General features: G+C 46.4%; 1 protein-coding gene across 1 annotated transcript in view; it reads left to right on the top strand.

The window, feature by feature from the left end:
- Positions 1-2141: 2141 nt before the first annotated feature.
- TWF2 (twinfilin actin binding protein 2) overlaps positions 2142-17306 on the top strand; it is a 92517-nt gene continuing 77352 nt past the window's right edge. Inside the window, exon 1 of the mRNA XM_068253177.1 lies at positions 2142-2303. Coding sequence (XP_068109278.1) covers positions 2279-2303 — 25 coding nt within the window. The 5' untranslated portion in view covers positions 2142-2278. The remainder of the gene's footprint in view (positions 2304-17306) is intronic.

Raw genomic sequence — 17306 nt, 5'->3', positions numbered from 1 at the left:
TCCTGATCAGGATCGATTTTCAAATAGTACTTCACAAAGTCGATCCCATTCTTGATCAGGAACTCATCTGACATGTCGCAAATTATCAATTCCACCCGTGAATCTGATGGGGAATAGTGTCGTGTGTACCAGGCATTAAAGGTGCCCATACATCTGGAAATGTATGGGCAGATCGACCAAGAGACAGATCTCTCTCTGATTGAATCTCATCTGAGAGATCTGTTGGCTGCCCATACACCACAGGCTGATTCCCGAACAAATTCAATATGTAAACTGAGAATCAGCTTTGTGATGCCGCCTCAGTCGATGTCCCCCCAAATGTTATAAGTGCCCCCTGGTCCCCATGCATTGAAATACTATAGCCTTATGGGCGCCCTCTAGTGTCCAGCAGGCAGCTACCGGTATTACGGCCCCACGTAGCATCCAGCGTATAGCTTGTGTGCCGTGTGGAAAACATCACACGCCCCCCATGTGCTATATGCCGGTAGTGACGTGAATGTGGCTGAACACTAGGGGTTGGTGCCCAGACAGGCAACATATTTTAACACAGGCACCAGGGGACACATAACATTTGGGGGGACAGTAGCCTTGTTCCATCACGTTTGTTGCTAGTCTTGATATCGCATGCCACTGTGGCCACGCACGCTGCGAAAGATTGGGCCAAAGTGATCAATCAGGACCACGTTGGCCCAAGATTTGCCAGCAAGAGCAATCGATAAATTCAGTTGTCGCCACTCGCCAATTGAAACATCACTAGCAACGCACCCCCGACCCATCACCAATCGAGCAAAATTATCCATCCTGCCTGATTAACGAAGTAGATTGATTTCAGAGGATAATAAATCAGGCAGTGTTTGTGTTATCGATTACAAATAGATTTAATCACTGTGATCAAATCTGCTGCATATTGATGATAAAAATTGATTACTGTATGGCCAGCATAAGTGAGAGGTAGTAATAGATCCTTCTCTGATCACGTGTCATTCATTTACATACTTTGTAGAGGGGTCTATCTGGTAATACAATTTAGGGGTAGTCTATATGTGTAATGGTGTGTACACACTTGAAAGATTAATGAAAGATCTTATGCTGGGCATACATGGTAAGTTTATGCGCCGGTATCGAGCCAGCAGCTCAATGCCAGCGCGTCACCGCTCGTCCGCGCGGATCGATTCCCGTTCGGGATAGAGCGGGGAATCTGGCGGGTCGTCGGACCTGTTGGATATTATCAATCGAGCCATCAACGGTTCGATTGATAAGGAAACAAACTTACCGTGTATGCCAAGCATTAGACCAATTTTACCACCTTCCATGTAGTATGAGAGCCATACTCTGCACAGTCTATTCTATTGAGCTGAACTCCCCATCAGATAAAAACCTTTGCAAGATGCTGTACACATTCAACAGATCAGTATCTGCAAAAGATCTATTCCTGCAAAATGCATTCATAGTCTATATCTGCAGATCCTCATACACACCTTGTTTAACAGACATTCATCTGCATATCTGACAATCATCTGCAGATCTGGAAATCCATCCTGGTGGATCTGATCTGCAGATGATTGTCCGGTAAACAAGGTGTGTTTGAGATCTGCAGATATCATAGACTTATGAATGCATTTTTGCAGGAACTGTTGAATGTGTGCAGCATCTTGCAAAGGTTTTTATCTGATGGGGAGTTCAGCTCAATAGAGTAGACTGTGTAGAGTATGGCTCTCATACTATATGGAAAGGGGTAAAATTGGTCTAAGATCTTTCATTAATCTTTCAAGCGTGTACTCACCATATGGCCAGCTGTAGCGAAGGATAAGCCAGCCGATGCAAGAAAAGCTCCAGTCCCTAGCTAGCCGTGCAGCTTCTCCCAGCATGCTCGACGCTACGGCAGTGATTGATTCACATCAGCCCCGCCCATGTGAGACTCCCGCCTCCACAGCGTACCTGACCCGGGCTTGCCTTTTCAGCGCTCCACCCCCAACCCGATCTGGTTCCCCCTTCTGACTGCTCAGCCCCACCTCCACACAGCACATTTCAGCTTACGCAGCACGCCACTCTTTTATCCCCCATAGCCACTCCTCTAAAACTTAGCTTTGGGCTCGGCCACTCCACAGACATTCCCGCCCCCTGGTTATCCGGCTCCACCCACCTACGCCTCAGTCCCGCTTCCTCGACACATCTCTGTTCCGAGCTCAGTACTCGGTGGGCTCCGCCCTCCCTGTGATCTGGCCCCTCCCACTCTCTGCAGCCCCCGGCCGCTCCCTGATCGCCGATCTGTCACAACATGGCGCACCAGACCGGCATCCACGGTGAGTCCCGGGAGGCGAATGAATGTGAGGCTTAGTACATAGAGCCATTGTATGTTCCTGGGCCAGCTGCCTCTCTGTGTGCTGTCATTGCTGCATGTTGTGTGCGCCCTGCAAGTGCTGTGTGTGGGATTATCACATACATACATTGCAGTGTGATTTTGCATGGATCTCTATGTACATGGATGGATTTAGGAATATACATAGTAATAGGCACCTGTATGCCTACTCACTATCTATATAGTCTATCTTTTTTTTTTATTTCATTTTTAGTTTATATATTTATATTTATTTTTTAAAGGATACCCAAAGTGACATGTGACATGATGAGATAGACATGTGTATGTACAGTGCCTAGCACACAAATAACTGCTGTGTTCCTTTTTTTCTTTCTCTGCCCGAAAGAGTAAAATATCAGGTATGTAAGTAACTGACTCAGACAGGAAGTGACTACAGTTTGACCCTAACTGATAAGAAATTCCCCTTTTTACCTTTTTATTGCTCTCAGAAGCTATTTTCTGCTAGGAAAGTGTTTTATAGTTGGAATTTCTTATCAGTGAGGGTCACACTGTAGTCACTTCCTGTCTGAGTCAGGACTGAGTCAGCCACTTACATACCTTATATTTATATTTAACTCTTTCAGGCAGAGAAAGAAAAAAAGGAACACTGCATAGGTATTTGTGTGAATGGCACTGTACATACACATGTCTATCTCAACATGTCACATGTCACTTCAGGTATCCTTTAAAGATTCTTTATTTAAGATTTTTCAGAAAGGACAAAACAGACAATCAAGAGAATAATATCTAGACACCATCAATCTAAATGTCACATTGTACATAATAACTAAAGTGTGCAAGACAAGTTAACATAGAAGCCAAGCGGCGGCTCCCTTAAAAACCAGTGCTGTAACTGGAAGGATAAGTCCAAAAACTTAGGCTAGGGCCACACTAGCTCCGGGTGCGGGACGCATCCGCGGTCCGGGCTCCGATTGTCAAAAACCGGAACGCAAACGGATCCGTGCTGCCTTTTTTGCAGCACACGTTCTGGATCCATTTGCGTGTTTTTGGTTTTTTTTTGCTAGAGGGGGTAGCAGCCAGGACGGGGGGCTGCGGGAAAAGCGGCGGCCAGGGGGGTCACACCCCCCCCTTGCTCACCTGGGTGCCCCCCGTCCCCGCTTCCCCTCCAGCTCGCACATAATGTAATAAATTGTACCTAAGGAGATTCGGCGAGCCGGGCACTTCCGCCCACCCCGCTCGAGTCACTTCCTGCAATGCCGCCCTCTGTACTTCAGTGGGCGGCATCGCAGGAAGTGACTCGAGCGGTGTGGGCGGAAGTGCCCGGCTCGCCGAATCTCCTTAGGTACAATTTATTACATTATGGGCGAGGAGGAGCGGGGACGGGGGGCACCCAGGTGAGCAAGGGGAGGTGTGACCCTCCTGGCCGCCGCTTTCCCCGCAGCCCCCCGTCCTGGCTGCTACCCCCTCCAGCATGGCGGCCCCATCCTTCACCAAGAGACACTGGAAACTGATCCGTTTCCAGTGTCCCAAAATGTAAGTGAAGAGGGAGGCCCGTTTCCCCATTGATTTTCACTACCCGTACGTGTATACGGGTCCGTGAAAAATGCTGCAAGTCCGGACTCTGCTTTCCGGGTGTAAAAACGTATTCCGCGGATCGCACGCGGATACGTTTTTAACTTGTGTGTACTGTTCCTATTTTTAACATTGGTATCCAGGACAAAAAACGTAGCTACGGATACGTTTTTAAAGCAAGTGTGAACTAGCCCTTATTCTTAAAAAGAAAGTGCATAAAGCACATATAGAAGATATAAATAACCATATGGATAATCAGATAACTACTTTTTTTTTTTTTTTTTGTGTGCTTTCTTGGCTCCCGCCTTTCGGCAGGGGCCCTGAATGCTAGAGCTTAAAGCCGCATACCCGGGAAAAATGACAGTGCCTTTATAAGGCCTCTTGCACACTGCAAGTGATTCCGATTCCGCTTTTTAATCAGTTTTTACATCCGATTCAGATTCAGATTTGCTGTGTGCAGGGAGCAAATTGCAAATCGAAATCGGATGTAAAAACTGATTAAAAAGCGGAATCTGAATTGGAATCACTTGCAGTGTGCAAGAGGCCTAACACTGCCACAAACCAGGCCTGCGGCGCCCTCTTGGTCCTTCTCAAAGGGAAGGACCCAAGGGTTCCCTTCCCCCCCGAACCGGGGTTCGGAGAGGAGTGGAACCCAAATAACTACTATCTCAGTTGATTGTATAGTAGCACATAGCTGCCCCTATGTGTAGGTGGGTCAGACCACAGCCTATATCCAAATAGTGATATAAAAAAAAAAGGTGGGGACACCAGGGCCCAAGGGATCATACACCCAGTGACCCCACCCTCAACTGCCAACAAACGGGTCCGAGGGATAACCAGAGATAGAAGCGTAAACACTAGTACGTAATCCTATATTTGAAAAACCTATATATCAATTTATATGTGTTGTCTACTTATAGTACCCCTGAATTGGGGAAAAATAAATTCCATAAAGCCCAGGTTGGCCTGGAAGATTACCATAGACTCCCCAGGGTGCATATACACATTCAATTTTGATTCGTTTTTAATTTGCCAATTTGACCACCTTCATGTTATTATACAATCTTTTTATAGTATTCAAAGTCCCTCATGTATATGGTGACATTGACTATTGGACAATAAAAATTGGATGTGTGTATGCACCTTTATGCTTTCCATTGTCTTTGAAGTCGCTCATGTTACCCTTCCCAGGTCCTTTTGTTTCTGGAAGTTTCCCTGAGCAGTCCTGAGTTATTCAGAACTGCGTAGGTGTGAGTTCCGTTTGTGCGCAGCAAGAGTAAAAACTCGTTTCAAATGTGCACTTTCCTCCACACTCATGGAAATGCGATAGCAGGGACATTAGAGAGGGCAGTACTTTCTGATGTTTGCATACGTGTGCTGTGATTCACCACTGATTTGCAGCGCATGGTTGCGCGCACTTTAGGGGGGTTTTGGCGCCTGCAATCCCATTCATTATAATGAACGACATCGCAAACGCTGCCCTCGGGAGTCACGTGCACCGCAGAGCAGCACTGCCTCACGACTCCTGCGCTTGCATAGTGGAAACGAGCTTTTAGTGCTCATCCATGAGCACTTTCCTTCACTGCGCATGTATGGTTCAAACTTGCGCATGCACACTTCAGATTCGTTTGGTGCTGCTTGGAGGAAGTTCTGGAAGGCAGGGGAGAGAAGAGGGAGTCTGCAGACAGCTAGCAGCATCAGGAGAATAATGGTGCTTACACATATATCCAGTTTCAATTTCCAATGTACCTACTACCTAACTACATGTTGTATGAGGGCCTACAGATTGGACAGGTAAGCTCTCATTCTACATGGAGGAGGTAAAATTGGCCAATCAGAACTGTATGTGTGTATGCACTCTAAAACCTCGTACGCACGTTCAAGGAATGTCACCTGACTGGGATCTGTACCCGATTCCTAGGGTGACATTGCAGGTGACATTGCAGGGCTGACACTGTACAGAGGGAGGCGCGGAGGGCTGACGGAGTGGTGCATTCATGATGTCACGTGGGGAGAACAAAGCTCTTGGTCAACAATAGACTGAATCCATCTTCCCAGGTGATCATTGGCCGAGGCATTGGGGGCCGCAGTACACACGTTAGATTCTCGGCAGGGGTGTTCGTTATCCGCCGCCTTGGTCAAGCTTCATCTAGCGGGTGTACGAATTTGAAAGTGGAGGCAATAGCCCACCATGGGCTTCATTAAAAGACAACTGAAATTAGAGGGATATGGAGGCTGCCATATTTATTTTCTTTTAAGCAATACCAATCACCTGGCTATCCTGCTGATCCTCTGCCTCTAATATTTTCAGCTATAGCCTCTGAACAATCCTGCAGCAGATCAGGTGTATCTGACGTTATTGTCAGATCTGATAAGATTAGCTGCATGCTTGTTTCTGGTGTGATGCAGACCCTACTGCAGCCAAATAGATCAGCAGGGCTGCCAGGCAACTGGTATTTAAAAGGAAATAAATATGGCAGCCTCCATAGTCTTCTCACTTCAATTGTCCTTTAAGTATTTTTTTTTAAATTCTTGTGTCTCTATATAAATGTAGCGCCTACACTTTGAGCCCAGTTTTATTCTATTGTTCCATAGATGTCCATATCGGTCATTCAGCAAACTGCAACCTAGGAATTTGGTATACCGTATTTGCCAGACTTGACTTCTCAATCATGAGATCAGTTGGGTTAAACGACAACTGAACTGAGAGGGATATGGAGGCTGCCATAATAATTTCCTGTTAAAAATACCAGTTGCCTGGCAGCCTTGATGATCTATTTGGCTGTATTAGTGTCCAAATCACACCAGAAACAAGCATGCAGCTAATCTTGTCAGATCTGACAATAATGTCAGAAACACCTGATCTGCTATATGGTTGTTCAGGGTCTATGGCTAAAAGTATTAGATGCAGAGGATCAGCAGGATAGCCAGGCAACAGATATTGCTTAAAAGGAAATAAAAATGGCAGCCTCCACATTCTTGTCACTTCAGTTGCCCTTTAAGAAAAAAAATGGCTGCGTTAATAGGTGAATACAATTCAGCTCCACAATTGTTCAATTCATAACAATGATTATTTTAGTACCATACTAAGATGTTTTCTGCAGCCCGTGGTAGAGAGCCTAGGGCACCTGTGCGATTTTTACACCGGGCTCCTCCCACAGCACTGTTGTGTGTGTATATAATAGTCCCTCGATGCTAAGTGCTAAACCTGCTTTCCGAGCACAGCTGCAGTGTGCAACAAGTCTAGGCAAGGAAAGTGGAACAGTCTAATACTCACCACTATAGAACACATATAGAGGGATCAGAACCGATACAACATCATTGTAGTGTCCTCAGATCCAGGGTCCCAAATAGTGTTAAGGTTTTTGCATTCAGTATGGCTTCAACATTGTCTGCTGTGATTTATTTATTATTTTAAGCTATTTTGAGCCTGTTCAGACACAGCACAGTGCTAAAAGATGTACACACTGCTTCTGGCTGCAGTGCAGAGAGAGACCACACTTGTATCCACGTAAACCGCCAACAGTTTTACGCAGCCAATGTTTTGTATACTGTGCGCATTGGCACCTGCTAGCAGTGTATGGGAATTGTGCATGCATCCCAATTTTATGTGGCAGGAATTCATTTTTTTTAACGCGTGTGTATTGTGGCCTAAAAATCCGGATTTACAAGCTTGCACGTGACCATTGGAAAGCATTACATGTGATTTCACATTGCGCAAAATCACACACACTTTTTATCAAGTTTGGCCCCATCCTGAATATAAGAGAACGGAAGACATCTGTATTTAGATGTATTTGTTTTTTTTCCCTCTGTCACCTTGCAAAGTTTATTATGCCTTTATATAGCAGTGAAACACACACACACACACACACACACACACACACACACACACACACACACACACACACACACACACACACACACACACACACACACACACACACACACACACACACACACACACACACACACACACACACACACACACACACACACACACGCACGTAAAAAGGCTTGTCTATTAAAAACAGGCACTAGGCCACGACCGCAAACCCTGCCCACCCCCAACGCGCTTACGGACTCATGAGCGCGCTTGCGACCTGCGTGCGCACAGCCATGCTTGCCCATCACTCTCAAAAATCGGTCCTCATGCCATGTGCCAGGCACAACGGAGGCACGAACACAGGAGGATGCAAGCACAGGGGTTTTATTATATATGAATAATTCATGTCACTAAATTAGTCTTGGATATTCAACAGAGGGAGCCAGACCAGGGGTACTTTAAGGCTAGGTTTACAGTGAATGTGTTGGGTCAGCACATCAGTTGCCACCCAGATGTGGTGCCAATACGATATAATGGCAATGCATCGAATGCAGCGGTACATTCAAGCCCCTTTTACACCTATACACTTTTTTTTTGCATTCCGTTACCCTTTCTGCCAGGGCTGTGGAGTCGGTACAAAAATCTTCAGATTCCTCAGTTTCTGAAACTACGATTCCGACTTCAACTCCGACTCTGGGTACCCAAAATTGCTCAGACTCCGACTCCTCGACCCGACTCCTTAGTCTAATACTTAACAGGGCTGTGGATTTTGTACAAAAATCATGTGACTCCGACTCCTCAGTTTCTGAAACCACGACTCCAACTCCGACTGCGGGTGCCCAAAATTGCCCTGACTCCAACTCCGACTCCACTGCCCTGCTTTCTGCACATGGGGTAACGCAGCAGCAATGACAATGTATGGGGCCTTGCACACTAGCAGTGTCTGGTCGCGGCCGGAGGCTTCCGATTTGCTGCCGACACGTTGCAAAGTTAACACTGCGTTTCCATGCGACTTCTGCAGTGACAAAATGCATTGAAATAAATATGCAACACAGAAATTTCACATTTTTCAGCGGCAGTGTGCATGTGCGTAATGACGCAAGTACGACAGGGAAACTGGGAATCCCAGTGACGTATTTCCTGTCAGGCAGCGAGTATGTCACCAGGTGAAGGGCGTGCGAGCTTGGTTAGGGCGGCGCTATGCATTTGGCCATGATTGATGACTTGCTGCTCCCTCCTCTGCTGCATCCCCCTGCGCTTAATCAAAGGTGGAACGGTCGTTCCTGATCACTTTTTGATGAATGCCTCAGTCAACAGTTTATTGAGATAGGTCATATAGTAGTGTTTCATAGCTTTAAATTCATATAAATGTTTATCGTGAATTTGGTCTACAGGAAGCGAGTGGATGATTTCTGGGACAGATCTGACCATCAGGGAGAGGAAGCAGAAGTCCCCATTAAAAAAGGTGCTTACTGTAGTTTGGAGCATTAGTCAGAAAGCTTTACGAGAATAGTTCCAACTGAATGTAAAAAAAAAGTTGTTTGCGAGTCAGACAAGATTCTCACTTCTCTGAACTATGATTAGATGGGACTGTCCAGAACTGGCAGATTTTTAGTGAAGTGCATTTATCATGTCTTGTTCAGCCATAGCTGCAAATTCTGCACGTGGACTTCTTGTATGTTTGGCCTTGTGCACGCCAAAAACTGCTAAGTGTAATCGCAAACGCTTAGCATTTTTTGAAACGGTTTGCAGTTACGATTCTAGGCATGTGCCTAGCGATTTCCTATGTATGCCTAGTGCGTTTGGTTGTGGTGATTTTGTGGTTCTTGTAAACCTTGTTCTGGAAGTGAACAGCTTTGGGCAAAGAACGCTTTGAAAAAACGCTTTGTTCAGTGCTTTTTAGAGCGAATTTGCACTTTTCCTATACTTTACTTTGAGGTGTCATCGCCTTTAAAATGCTGCAGATCCCGCGTTTATATTTGGGGAAAAAAATCACATCACTCTAGTGTGAACAAGCCCATACAAACACATTAGCCAAGTGATCTTTGAAACGCTGGTGATTTTAAAAGTGTTCAGAAGCGCTTTCTGGGATTAACAGGACCTAGGCCCGACAGAGAGAGACCCAGAGGGGGCACAAAGAGACAGGGGTACAGAGGGGGAACAAGCTAGCACAGAAGGGGAACAGCTTGAATTTCGGACGGATATCGCACATTTCAATCTTTTCCTAAAATCGGCCTAGCAAGACCTGAACCGGAACTTTGCATAGGGCTGTTGAGATTTCATGATTTCTTAACTGACCCTGAATAACTATGTGAAAGTCAAATGCAATGCCCATTTCTACATCCAGTGTAAATGCAGCATGTGGTAACCCATAGCAGTAAGCCAGTAATCGTCCTCCCCGTATGTTAGGTTGAATGTGATTGGTTGTTGCAATCTGCACACCTCATAATGGCTCCGCTTCTGAATAAGTTGCTGCAGCCTTGCGTCAGCCGTTCTCCCCCCATTCTGAGATTAATTTAGGAAGTTAAACCCCAGCAGAATTATTTTTAGCAGCGTGGAGACCCCTGACCTGACCTAATCTCTTAGTGCATGCTGACAGAGACCCAAGGGGGGGGGGGGGGGTATTTATATGGTGTCATTGCAGTACAATAAGTAAATGAAAATGTTTACATTTTGTTTATTAGTAGTACAGCATGATATTGTATCACCCAGCATTTAACTCAGAGATATGTCAGAAAAAAAAACCTCTACCAATCAGTTAGCTTCAAGCCAAACCTCACTTCAGCCTGAGGACAAGATTAGAAAAGTCTCACCGAAGAAACGGGAATACAAGGAAGTGTTTTTCTTGTCTTTGGTCCTCTTCTTGGTTTCCAGGTCTCCTCTCATCCTGCACAATCCAGTCACAGCAATAGTACATGTGTGCCTGCACACTAATTCCACCCCCCCCCCCCCTCTCACCTTTTCCCCTTTTACTCCATAGTGTTGAGCAGGGGTCCCCAAACATTTTGGGTCGAGGGCCGGGTCAACATACTTCAGACTGCCAGGGGGTCGGAGTATACATAAAATGATGTAGAAGTCTTTGCAGGCCAGACAGTGAAGCATACCCAGGTGACACCCTGCAGTCCAATTGGACAGCAGTGTCATCTGATGTGGAGTTTGATTGGAAACCAGCAAATTACTGCTTTCTGGCTTCCATGCGGATGGGTGGTGCCAGCACTGCTATTCTATATGCGGACCACCAATATTTAAATATGTAGCTGACCAGGTCTATATAAGTAATACATTTTTGGTGGGGAGGGCCGGTAAAAACAGCCTCAGGGGGCCACATTCGGCCCGCGGGCGTAAGTTTGAGAACCACTGGTGTTGAGTATTAGGATGGATGGACTGTCAGACGGCCGCCTGGGAAATTGGGGCTAACCATTTTTTTACTGCTGAAAAGGAGGAATCTGCTGATGTATAAGGATGCGCACCAAAGACAAGAGGAAACTTTTCTGGGGAGGTATCGCCTTTCCTCCCCAACAGTGTTTTTGTACAGGTACCTGAAGTCCCCCTTCAGTTGAAGACATGCTGTCTGTTTGGCAGGTAGTGGCTTTCATGTACTTGCACTGCATCCACTTTCTGTGTCAGCGGATATTTGCTTGTTAGGAGAATTTAGGCTTTGTTCACATTACGCTCTGTCCGCGTGTCTGTCCATGTTTGGTATTTTTTTTTCCATGATTTTTATTTTTGATTCCCGGTGATTACCTACGCACTGTTTTTTTGTGAACCGCTTTTCTTAGTGGTTTTGCGGTTTTTCACTTCCTGACGCAAGTCAGGAAGTGAACTCTTTGATCCGGAAAATAATAAATACGATGTATTTATTCTTAAAACCGTGAACGCAATCTCTGCACAAACCAGTTTTGTGAGCGTTTGCGTTTTTCCTATACCTTCCATTGAGGCAAACTCGCCTCAAAAATAACCCATGCACTGCTTATCTGAGCGGATCGGAAACGAACCGTTCAGATGTTATCTGTCTCATAGACAATAATGGTGTAAGTGCATTTTAGAGTGATTTTGAAAAATCGCCACCGCTTAAAAAATACGAAAAATGCCTCTAGTGTGAACGAGCACTTAATGAAAGACAAAAAAAGTCAGATGGTTTCAATTGCTGATGTATGTATACAAATCTATAAAGTATTCAGAGTTGTTTCCTGCACTCAGGGGCATAGCAATAGCCATAGCAGCTGCTATAGGGCCCTGGAGAATAGGGGGCCCAGGCGGTACTTAATGTATTCTCCATTAACTTTCTTGTGTTCCCTCACCCTCTGACTTTGTCTCATGCCAAGGAACTATGCTGTACACGCAGCTAGCACTTCGCTAGCCGCGTGTCCAGCTTGATCGCGGCTGCTCTGCGGCTATCGTCCGCACGCAGCGGCGGAAGAGGCCCCCCCGCCAGAGCCCTGCGCTGCCCGGACCAATGACTTCCAGGCAGCGCAATGGGCTGGATCGGAGGCGTCTGACGTCCATGACGTCATTCCATTCGTCGCCATAGCGACAGGAAAAGCCAAACAGGGGAACGCGTTATATACGCATTCCCCTGTTTGCTATTGATGCCGGCGACGATCGCACTAGAGGGACACATGCTCCCTCTAGTGTTGTTTCATGTAGCTACCACTCTGGTAGCTTTACATGAAACAAAAAATTAAAAAAAAAAAAAATGTATTTCTGCCTATTTGGCAGAATTAAAGAACCGCCAGGAAGGTTAAGAGTGCCTCCATGTGAGGGCGCCATTGAAGTTTTGCTATGGGGCACCTCGATCTCTAGCTATGCCACTGCCAGCACTCTCTCTCTCTGCTTCCCACCTTGTACTCACTGTTGCAAAGATAAGAATATGAATGGACTGGTTCTGTGTTTGAAGAGACACGTCTCCCGTGATGCAGTGTGACAGAGCTTTGGAGAGAAGTGTATAATGTGGGCAGGGCAGAAACTGTTTCAATACAGTTATCACTCTTTTGCCTTAGTTTTTGATTACAGTTAGTGTTTAAAGTGGACCTGGACTCTTGCAGGTCGCGTTTTTGGAGCAATCGCGATTAGCGTTTCTATATATGCTAATGGCGATCGCTCCTAAATCGCCAGAAAAATGCTGCATGCAACACGTTTGCGATTCGATTAGCGATAATCGCGGAACACCCGCAATTATCGCTAATCGCTCAAGTGTGAACACTGCCATAGACTAATATAGCACAAGCGTTTTTAAAAACCGCTAGCGCTTTAGCGATTAGCGGGAATCGCAGGATTCCCGCTTAGGTGTGAAAGGGCCCTAAGTCTGCTATCATGAAAGCAGGAAGTATACCCACTGCGAATTTATTGCAGGGTTTGCATCAGCTGTAACAAAGAAATGTTTTTTCTTTGAGGCCTTTTTCACAGTAGGAAGTTGCGTTTTGATGCGACGTTAAAGTTGCAACGCAAATTACAACGCAACGCCTCAAAAAAGTCGCAACGCAACTTAATGCCTCGTTATCGTCGCATACAGTAGAGCATACAGGCAATGAAAAGTATGCTTCCGAGTCATTACTGAGCATGTGCAAACAGTCTAACGCAGCTAATAATGTGTATAACGCACTGCATGCAGTACTGTCTAATAACGCTACACATTACACACAAACGCAACGTGTGCACTGTGAATGTCGCACACACTTAGTATTGCTGTGCGTTAGTCCACGTTGGAACATTTTCTAACGTGTGACTTTAACGTCGCACTGTGAAAGAGGCCTAAAGGTTATTATGCTGTTGCCTACTTTTTAGAGCAGAGAGGATGTTCCAAGTTCAGGTCCTCTTTAAAGGACCACTATCGCAAAAAAAGTAGGCAGTTAAAATCTGACAGAAACGACCAGTCCATCTCCTCATAGGGGATTCTCAGGGTCTTCTTTTTGAACAGCAGATTAACTGGCAAAATTGTAAAATTAGTTTCAAGTGTATGGTGCCTAAAACTTGCAGCTACTCATACTTTTCCTTCTAAATATAACACAGAGCTTCTGCAGAAGTGCTGATCCAAAGTTACTTGAGGCAGCATGTCAGGAACCGGCCCGCGGCACGCCTGCGTATACGGTTCCCGACTGCGGGTTTGATCAGATCAAGCGGGGAGCAGCCTTATTCAAGCTACAAACAAGGCTGTGACCCCTCAGAACACTTCACTGCCACCACTAGCGGCTTGCTAGACACGTCCACTCTGCTGTCGAGTTCTCAGCGCGCAATCCGCGTTTTCGTATTTGGGTCAGCTTTGCGTTTTAGGCCGAATACGGGAACGCCACGCACCCACACACACAGTACAGTTGTACAGTAACACAGCACAATCAGGCACTGACTTGTAATGCAAGTTACACTGTCATGCAGCAAAACCACTAACCGTCGTTCTGAACGATACTGTTAGCCACTCCCACTCTGCTGTCGAGCGCAGAAGATTATTCCAGCTCATTCACTGAAGTCCGCTTTAGATGCAAATGTAGTACAGCCAGATGACAATCGCTTCAAAGCAGAATACACATGTGAGATATAGCAGACAAACCAGATGGCAGTTACCTCTAATATCATGACCATATCATAAATAGTTGCCATGACCTGCGTATTACTGTACATATCGTCATCACCACATATACCATCCATATCCTCACACCATATCCTCACACAGCATACTTGTCAACACAGTTTACCGTGTGGAAAACGATTGCAGTTTCTTTACACAATTTCTTGTTTGTATGTTTTAACGCGAGCGGTGTACAAGGAGACGCAAGGCTAGTGCTTGGTGGAGACCCGCGAGGTGAGAGGATGCCACGGCATGGGTGCTGTGGGAGTGGCGGCGTGAGAGGATACCACGGCGTGGTTGCTCATGGCAGTGGAAGTGGCTGGGTGAGAGGATACCACGGCATGGGTGCTCATGGCAGTGGAAGTGGCTGGGTGAGAGGAAGCCACAGCATGGGTGCTCATGGCAGTGGAAGTGGCTGGGTGAGAGGAAGCCACAGCATGGGTGCTCATGGCAGTGGAAGTGGCTGGGTGAGAGGATACCACGGCATGGGTGCTCATGGCAGTGGAAGTGGCTGGGTGAGAGGAAGCCACAGCATGGGTGCTCATGGCAGTGGAAGTGGCTGGGTGAGAGGATACCACGGCATGGGTGCTCATGGCAGTGGAAGTGGCTGGGTGAGAGGATACCATGGCGTGGGTGCTCATGGCAGTGGAAGTGGCTGGGTGAGAGGATGCCACAGCATAGGAGCTCATGGCAGTGGAAGTGGCTGGGTGAGAGGAAGCCACAGCATGGGTGCTCATGGCAGTGGAAGTGGCTGGGTGAGATGATGCCACGGCATGGGTGCTTATGCCGGAGGAAGAGGCTGGAGCAGTCATAGGGCTCAGCAGTCTTAGCCTGGAATGGCTGGGCTTGGGTCTGAGTGCTCTGTAGAGGAGCTGGCCCAGAGCTACTGAGAGAAGAGTGGAGGTTTTGGGCGGGTGTGGAATAGTGACTTCTATGGGGAAATCACACGTGGTATGAGATATCCTGCAGGCTGCTTGTTTTTTTCCTTGCATCTGAAAATGCAGGAAAAGTGTGAGCTATCCCATTCACTTATATTGCCATGCAATTTTGTGTGTGAGGAAAAAACAGGCGATTTTCGTAAGTGTGCTCTCTGCTTGAAGATTGTCCTTCACAGAATTTGTGAGCCAACCAGCACATCTTGCTCGTATAAGTATTTTTATATTGATTGTGGCCTAACCACTAGTCTCAGGTTTTATACTTACCTAGGGCTTCTTTCAGCCCTCTTGAGGCCGCTTGGTCCCTTGCTGGACGGCCTGGTACCCTGGCCGAGTCATGCTCCCGAAGGCATAGACCGCAACGAGTACCGGGCAGTCCAGCAGGAGCGGCACGGGGAGACGGTGAGGGCTGGAAAAAGCCCCGGGTAAGTATAAAACCTGAGACTAGTTTCGTCTCAGTTAGGCTGCATTTCCACTTGTGCGGTGCGAATCGCCGCGGTAACAATTCCTATGCGGATGCGAATTTCGCATGCGGGGCTATGCGAATTTTCATGAAAATTTGCATGGATGACGATGTATGCGAATTTAACCATGGCAGTGCTGGTGTGCTTTTCCATTGTTTCTATGCGAATTCTATGCAAATTTTTGATGCGAATTCGCATGAAAATTCGCATACCCAAACCTCATGCGAATTTCCCATTAAATACATTGTATACGATTCGCATAGCGGTATGCGATATGCGAATTCTGATGGCTCTGCCATGCAAATTCTTTCTGCACAGAAAAACGCAAAGGAATCCTGACAAGTGGAAACAGTCCCATTCACTTGTATAGCTATGCGAATTTGCATGCGAAAAACGCATGCGAATTCGCGATAGTGGAAATGGGCCCTAACACTTTAAAGAGGAACTCCAGTGAACATTTTACTGTTGGCAGGTGATGTAGCTGCTGCATGGTTTTTGGCGGTTGGAAACAGCTGTAAACTGCTATTTCCAACAATGCAACAAGGTTCACAGACAGGAAACTGCCAAGAGTACGTACTTTTCTTGTGGGAGGGGTTTTACCACAATATCAGCCATACAGCGCCCCCTGGTGCTCTGTTTGTGAAAAGGAATAGATTTCTCATGTAAAAGGGGGTATCAGCTACTGATTGGGATAAAATTCAATTCTTCGTCAGAGTTTCTCTTTAAAGAAAACCTGAACTGAAAATTAAAAGTGAAAATCAACAAACACAGGTCATACGTACCTCCCATGTAGTCTACTCCTCAATCTCTTTCTCCTCTCCTGCGTCCTGTTTGTCCACTGTGATCAAGGGAATTCTCTGTCCTCCATTTTGAAATTGGCCATTACCCATAACAGCTTCCTGGTCAGCACACAGTTAAACTGTAACATCGCCCACTTGAGCCATAGGGAAACATGGACACATCAGCTCTCCCCTGAGCTGTAACTGACAGCAACTGCTATATTTCAGTTCTGACAAAATGTTGTCAGAACTGGAAGGGATCATTGTCAGAAGAAAATGGTGAGCTTCTGAGAGGAACTGATGGCAAGATAACTATGTAATGTTCAATTGAAGTTACCTCATGTGTTTAAAATAATTTTACTCAGTACAGGTTCTCTTTAAGGTTTCTTTCAGACAGATGGGGGAACTGCACCATGTCAGGCAGCTCAGTGTCCCATTTGCTGCCCACGAGCGCCATTTGGGTGCAATTAAAGTAAATGCTTCCTCCAGCAGCATAAGCATGTGTGAGTCCCACGCCATTCTCCCGCGGTCTGCCTTTCAGGACGGCGTGGGACACGCACATGCTTATGCTGCTGTAGGAAGGCGCAGGTGAGTATCGTTTATTGCATTTAGTTCTGCTCTGGTACACTTTAAAATGCAGCCGAATGGCAGCGTTCGTAACACTACTGCAACAGCAAAGAACCACGTGTCTGAGTACGGCTGTGACCACACTCAGATGTGACTCCATGGGGGGAGGCGTGCCTATCCAGTGCCTGTGCAGAGAACTAACAAGCACCCGTCTGGTGCGGGAGAGCAGCTGACAGGTGTTGAATTCACCATAAATGACGAGCCCCTACCAAACAGTGAGA

This window comes from Hyperolius riggenbachi, chromosome 9 (assembly GCF_040937935.1).
Source record: "Hyperolius riggenbachi isolate aHypRig1 chromosome 9, aHypRig1.pri, whole genome shotgun sequence".
In the NCBI taxonomy this organism is placed as follows: domain Eukaryota; kingdom Metazoa; phylum Chordata; class Amphibia; order Anura; family Hyperoliidae; genus Hyperolius; species Hyperolius riggenbachi.
This window is presented reverse-complemented; position numbering and strand designations above follow the sequence as displayed.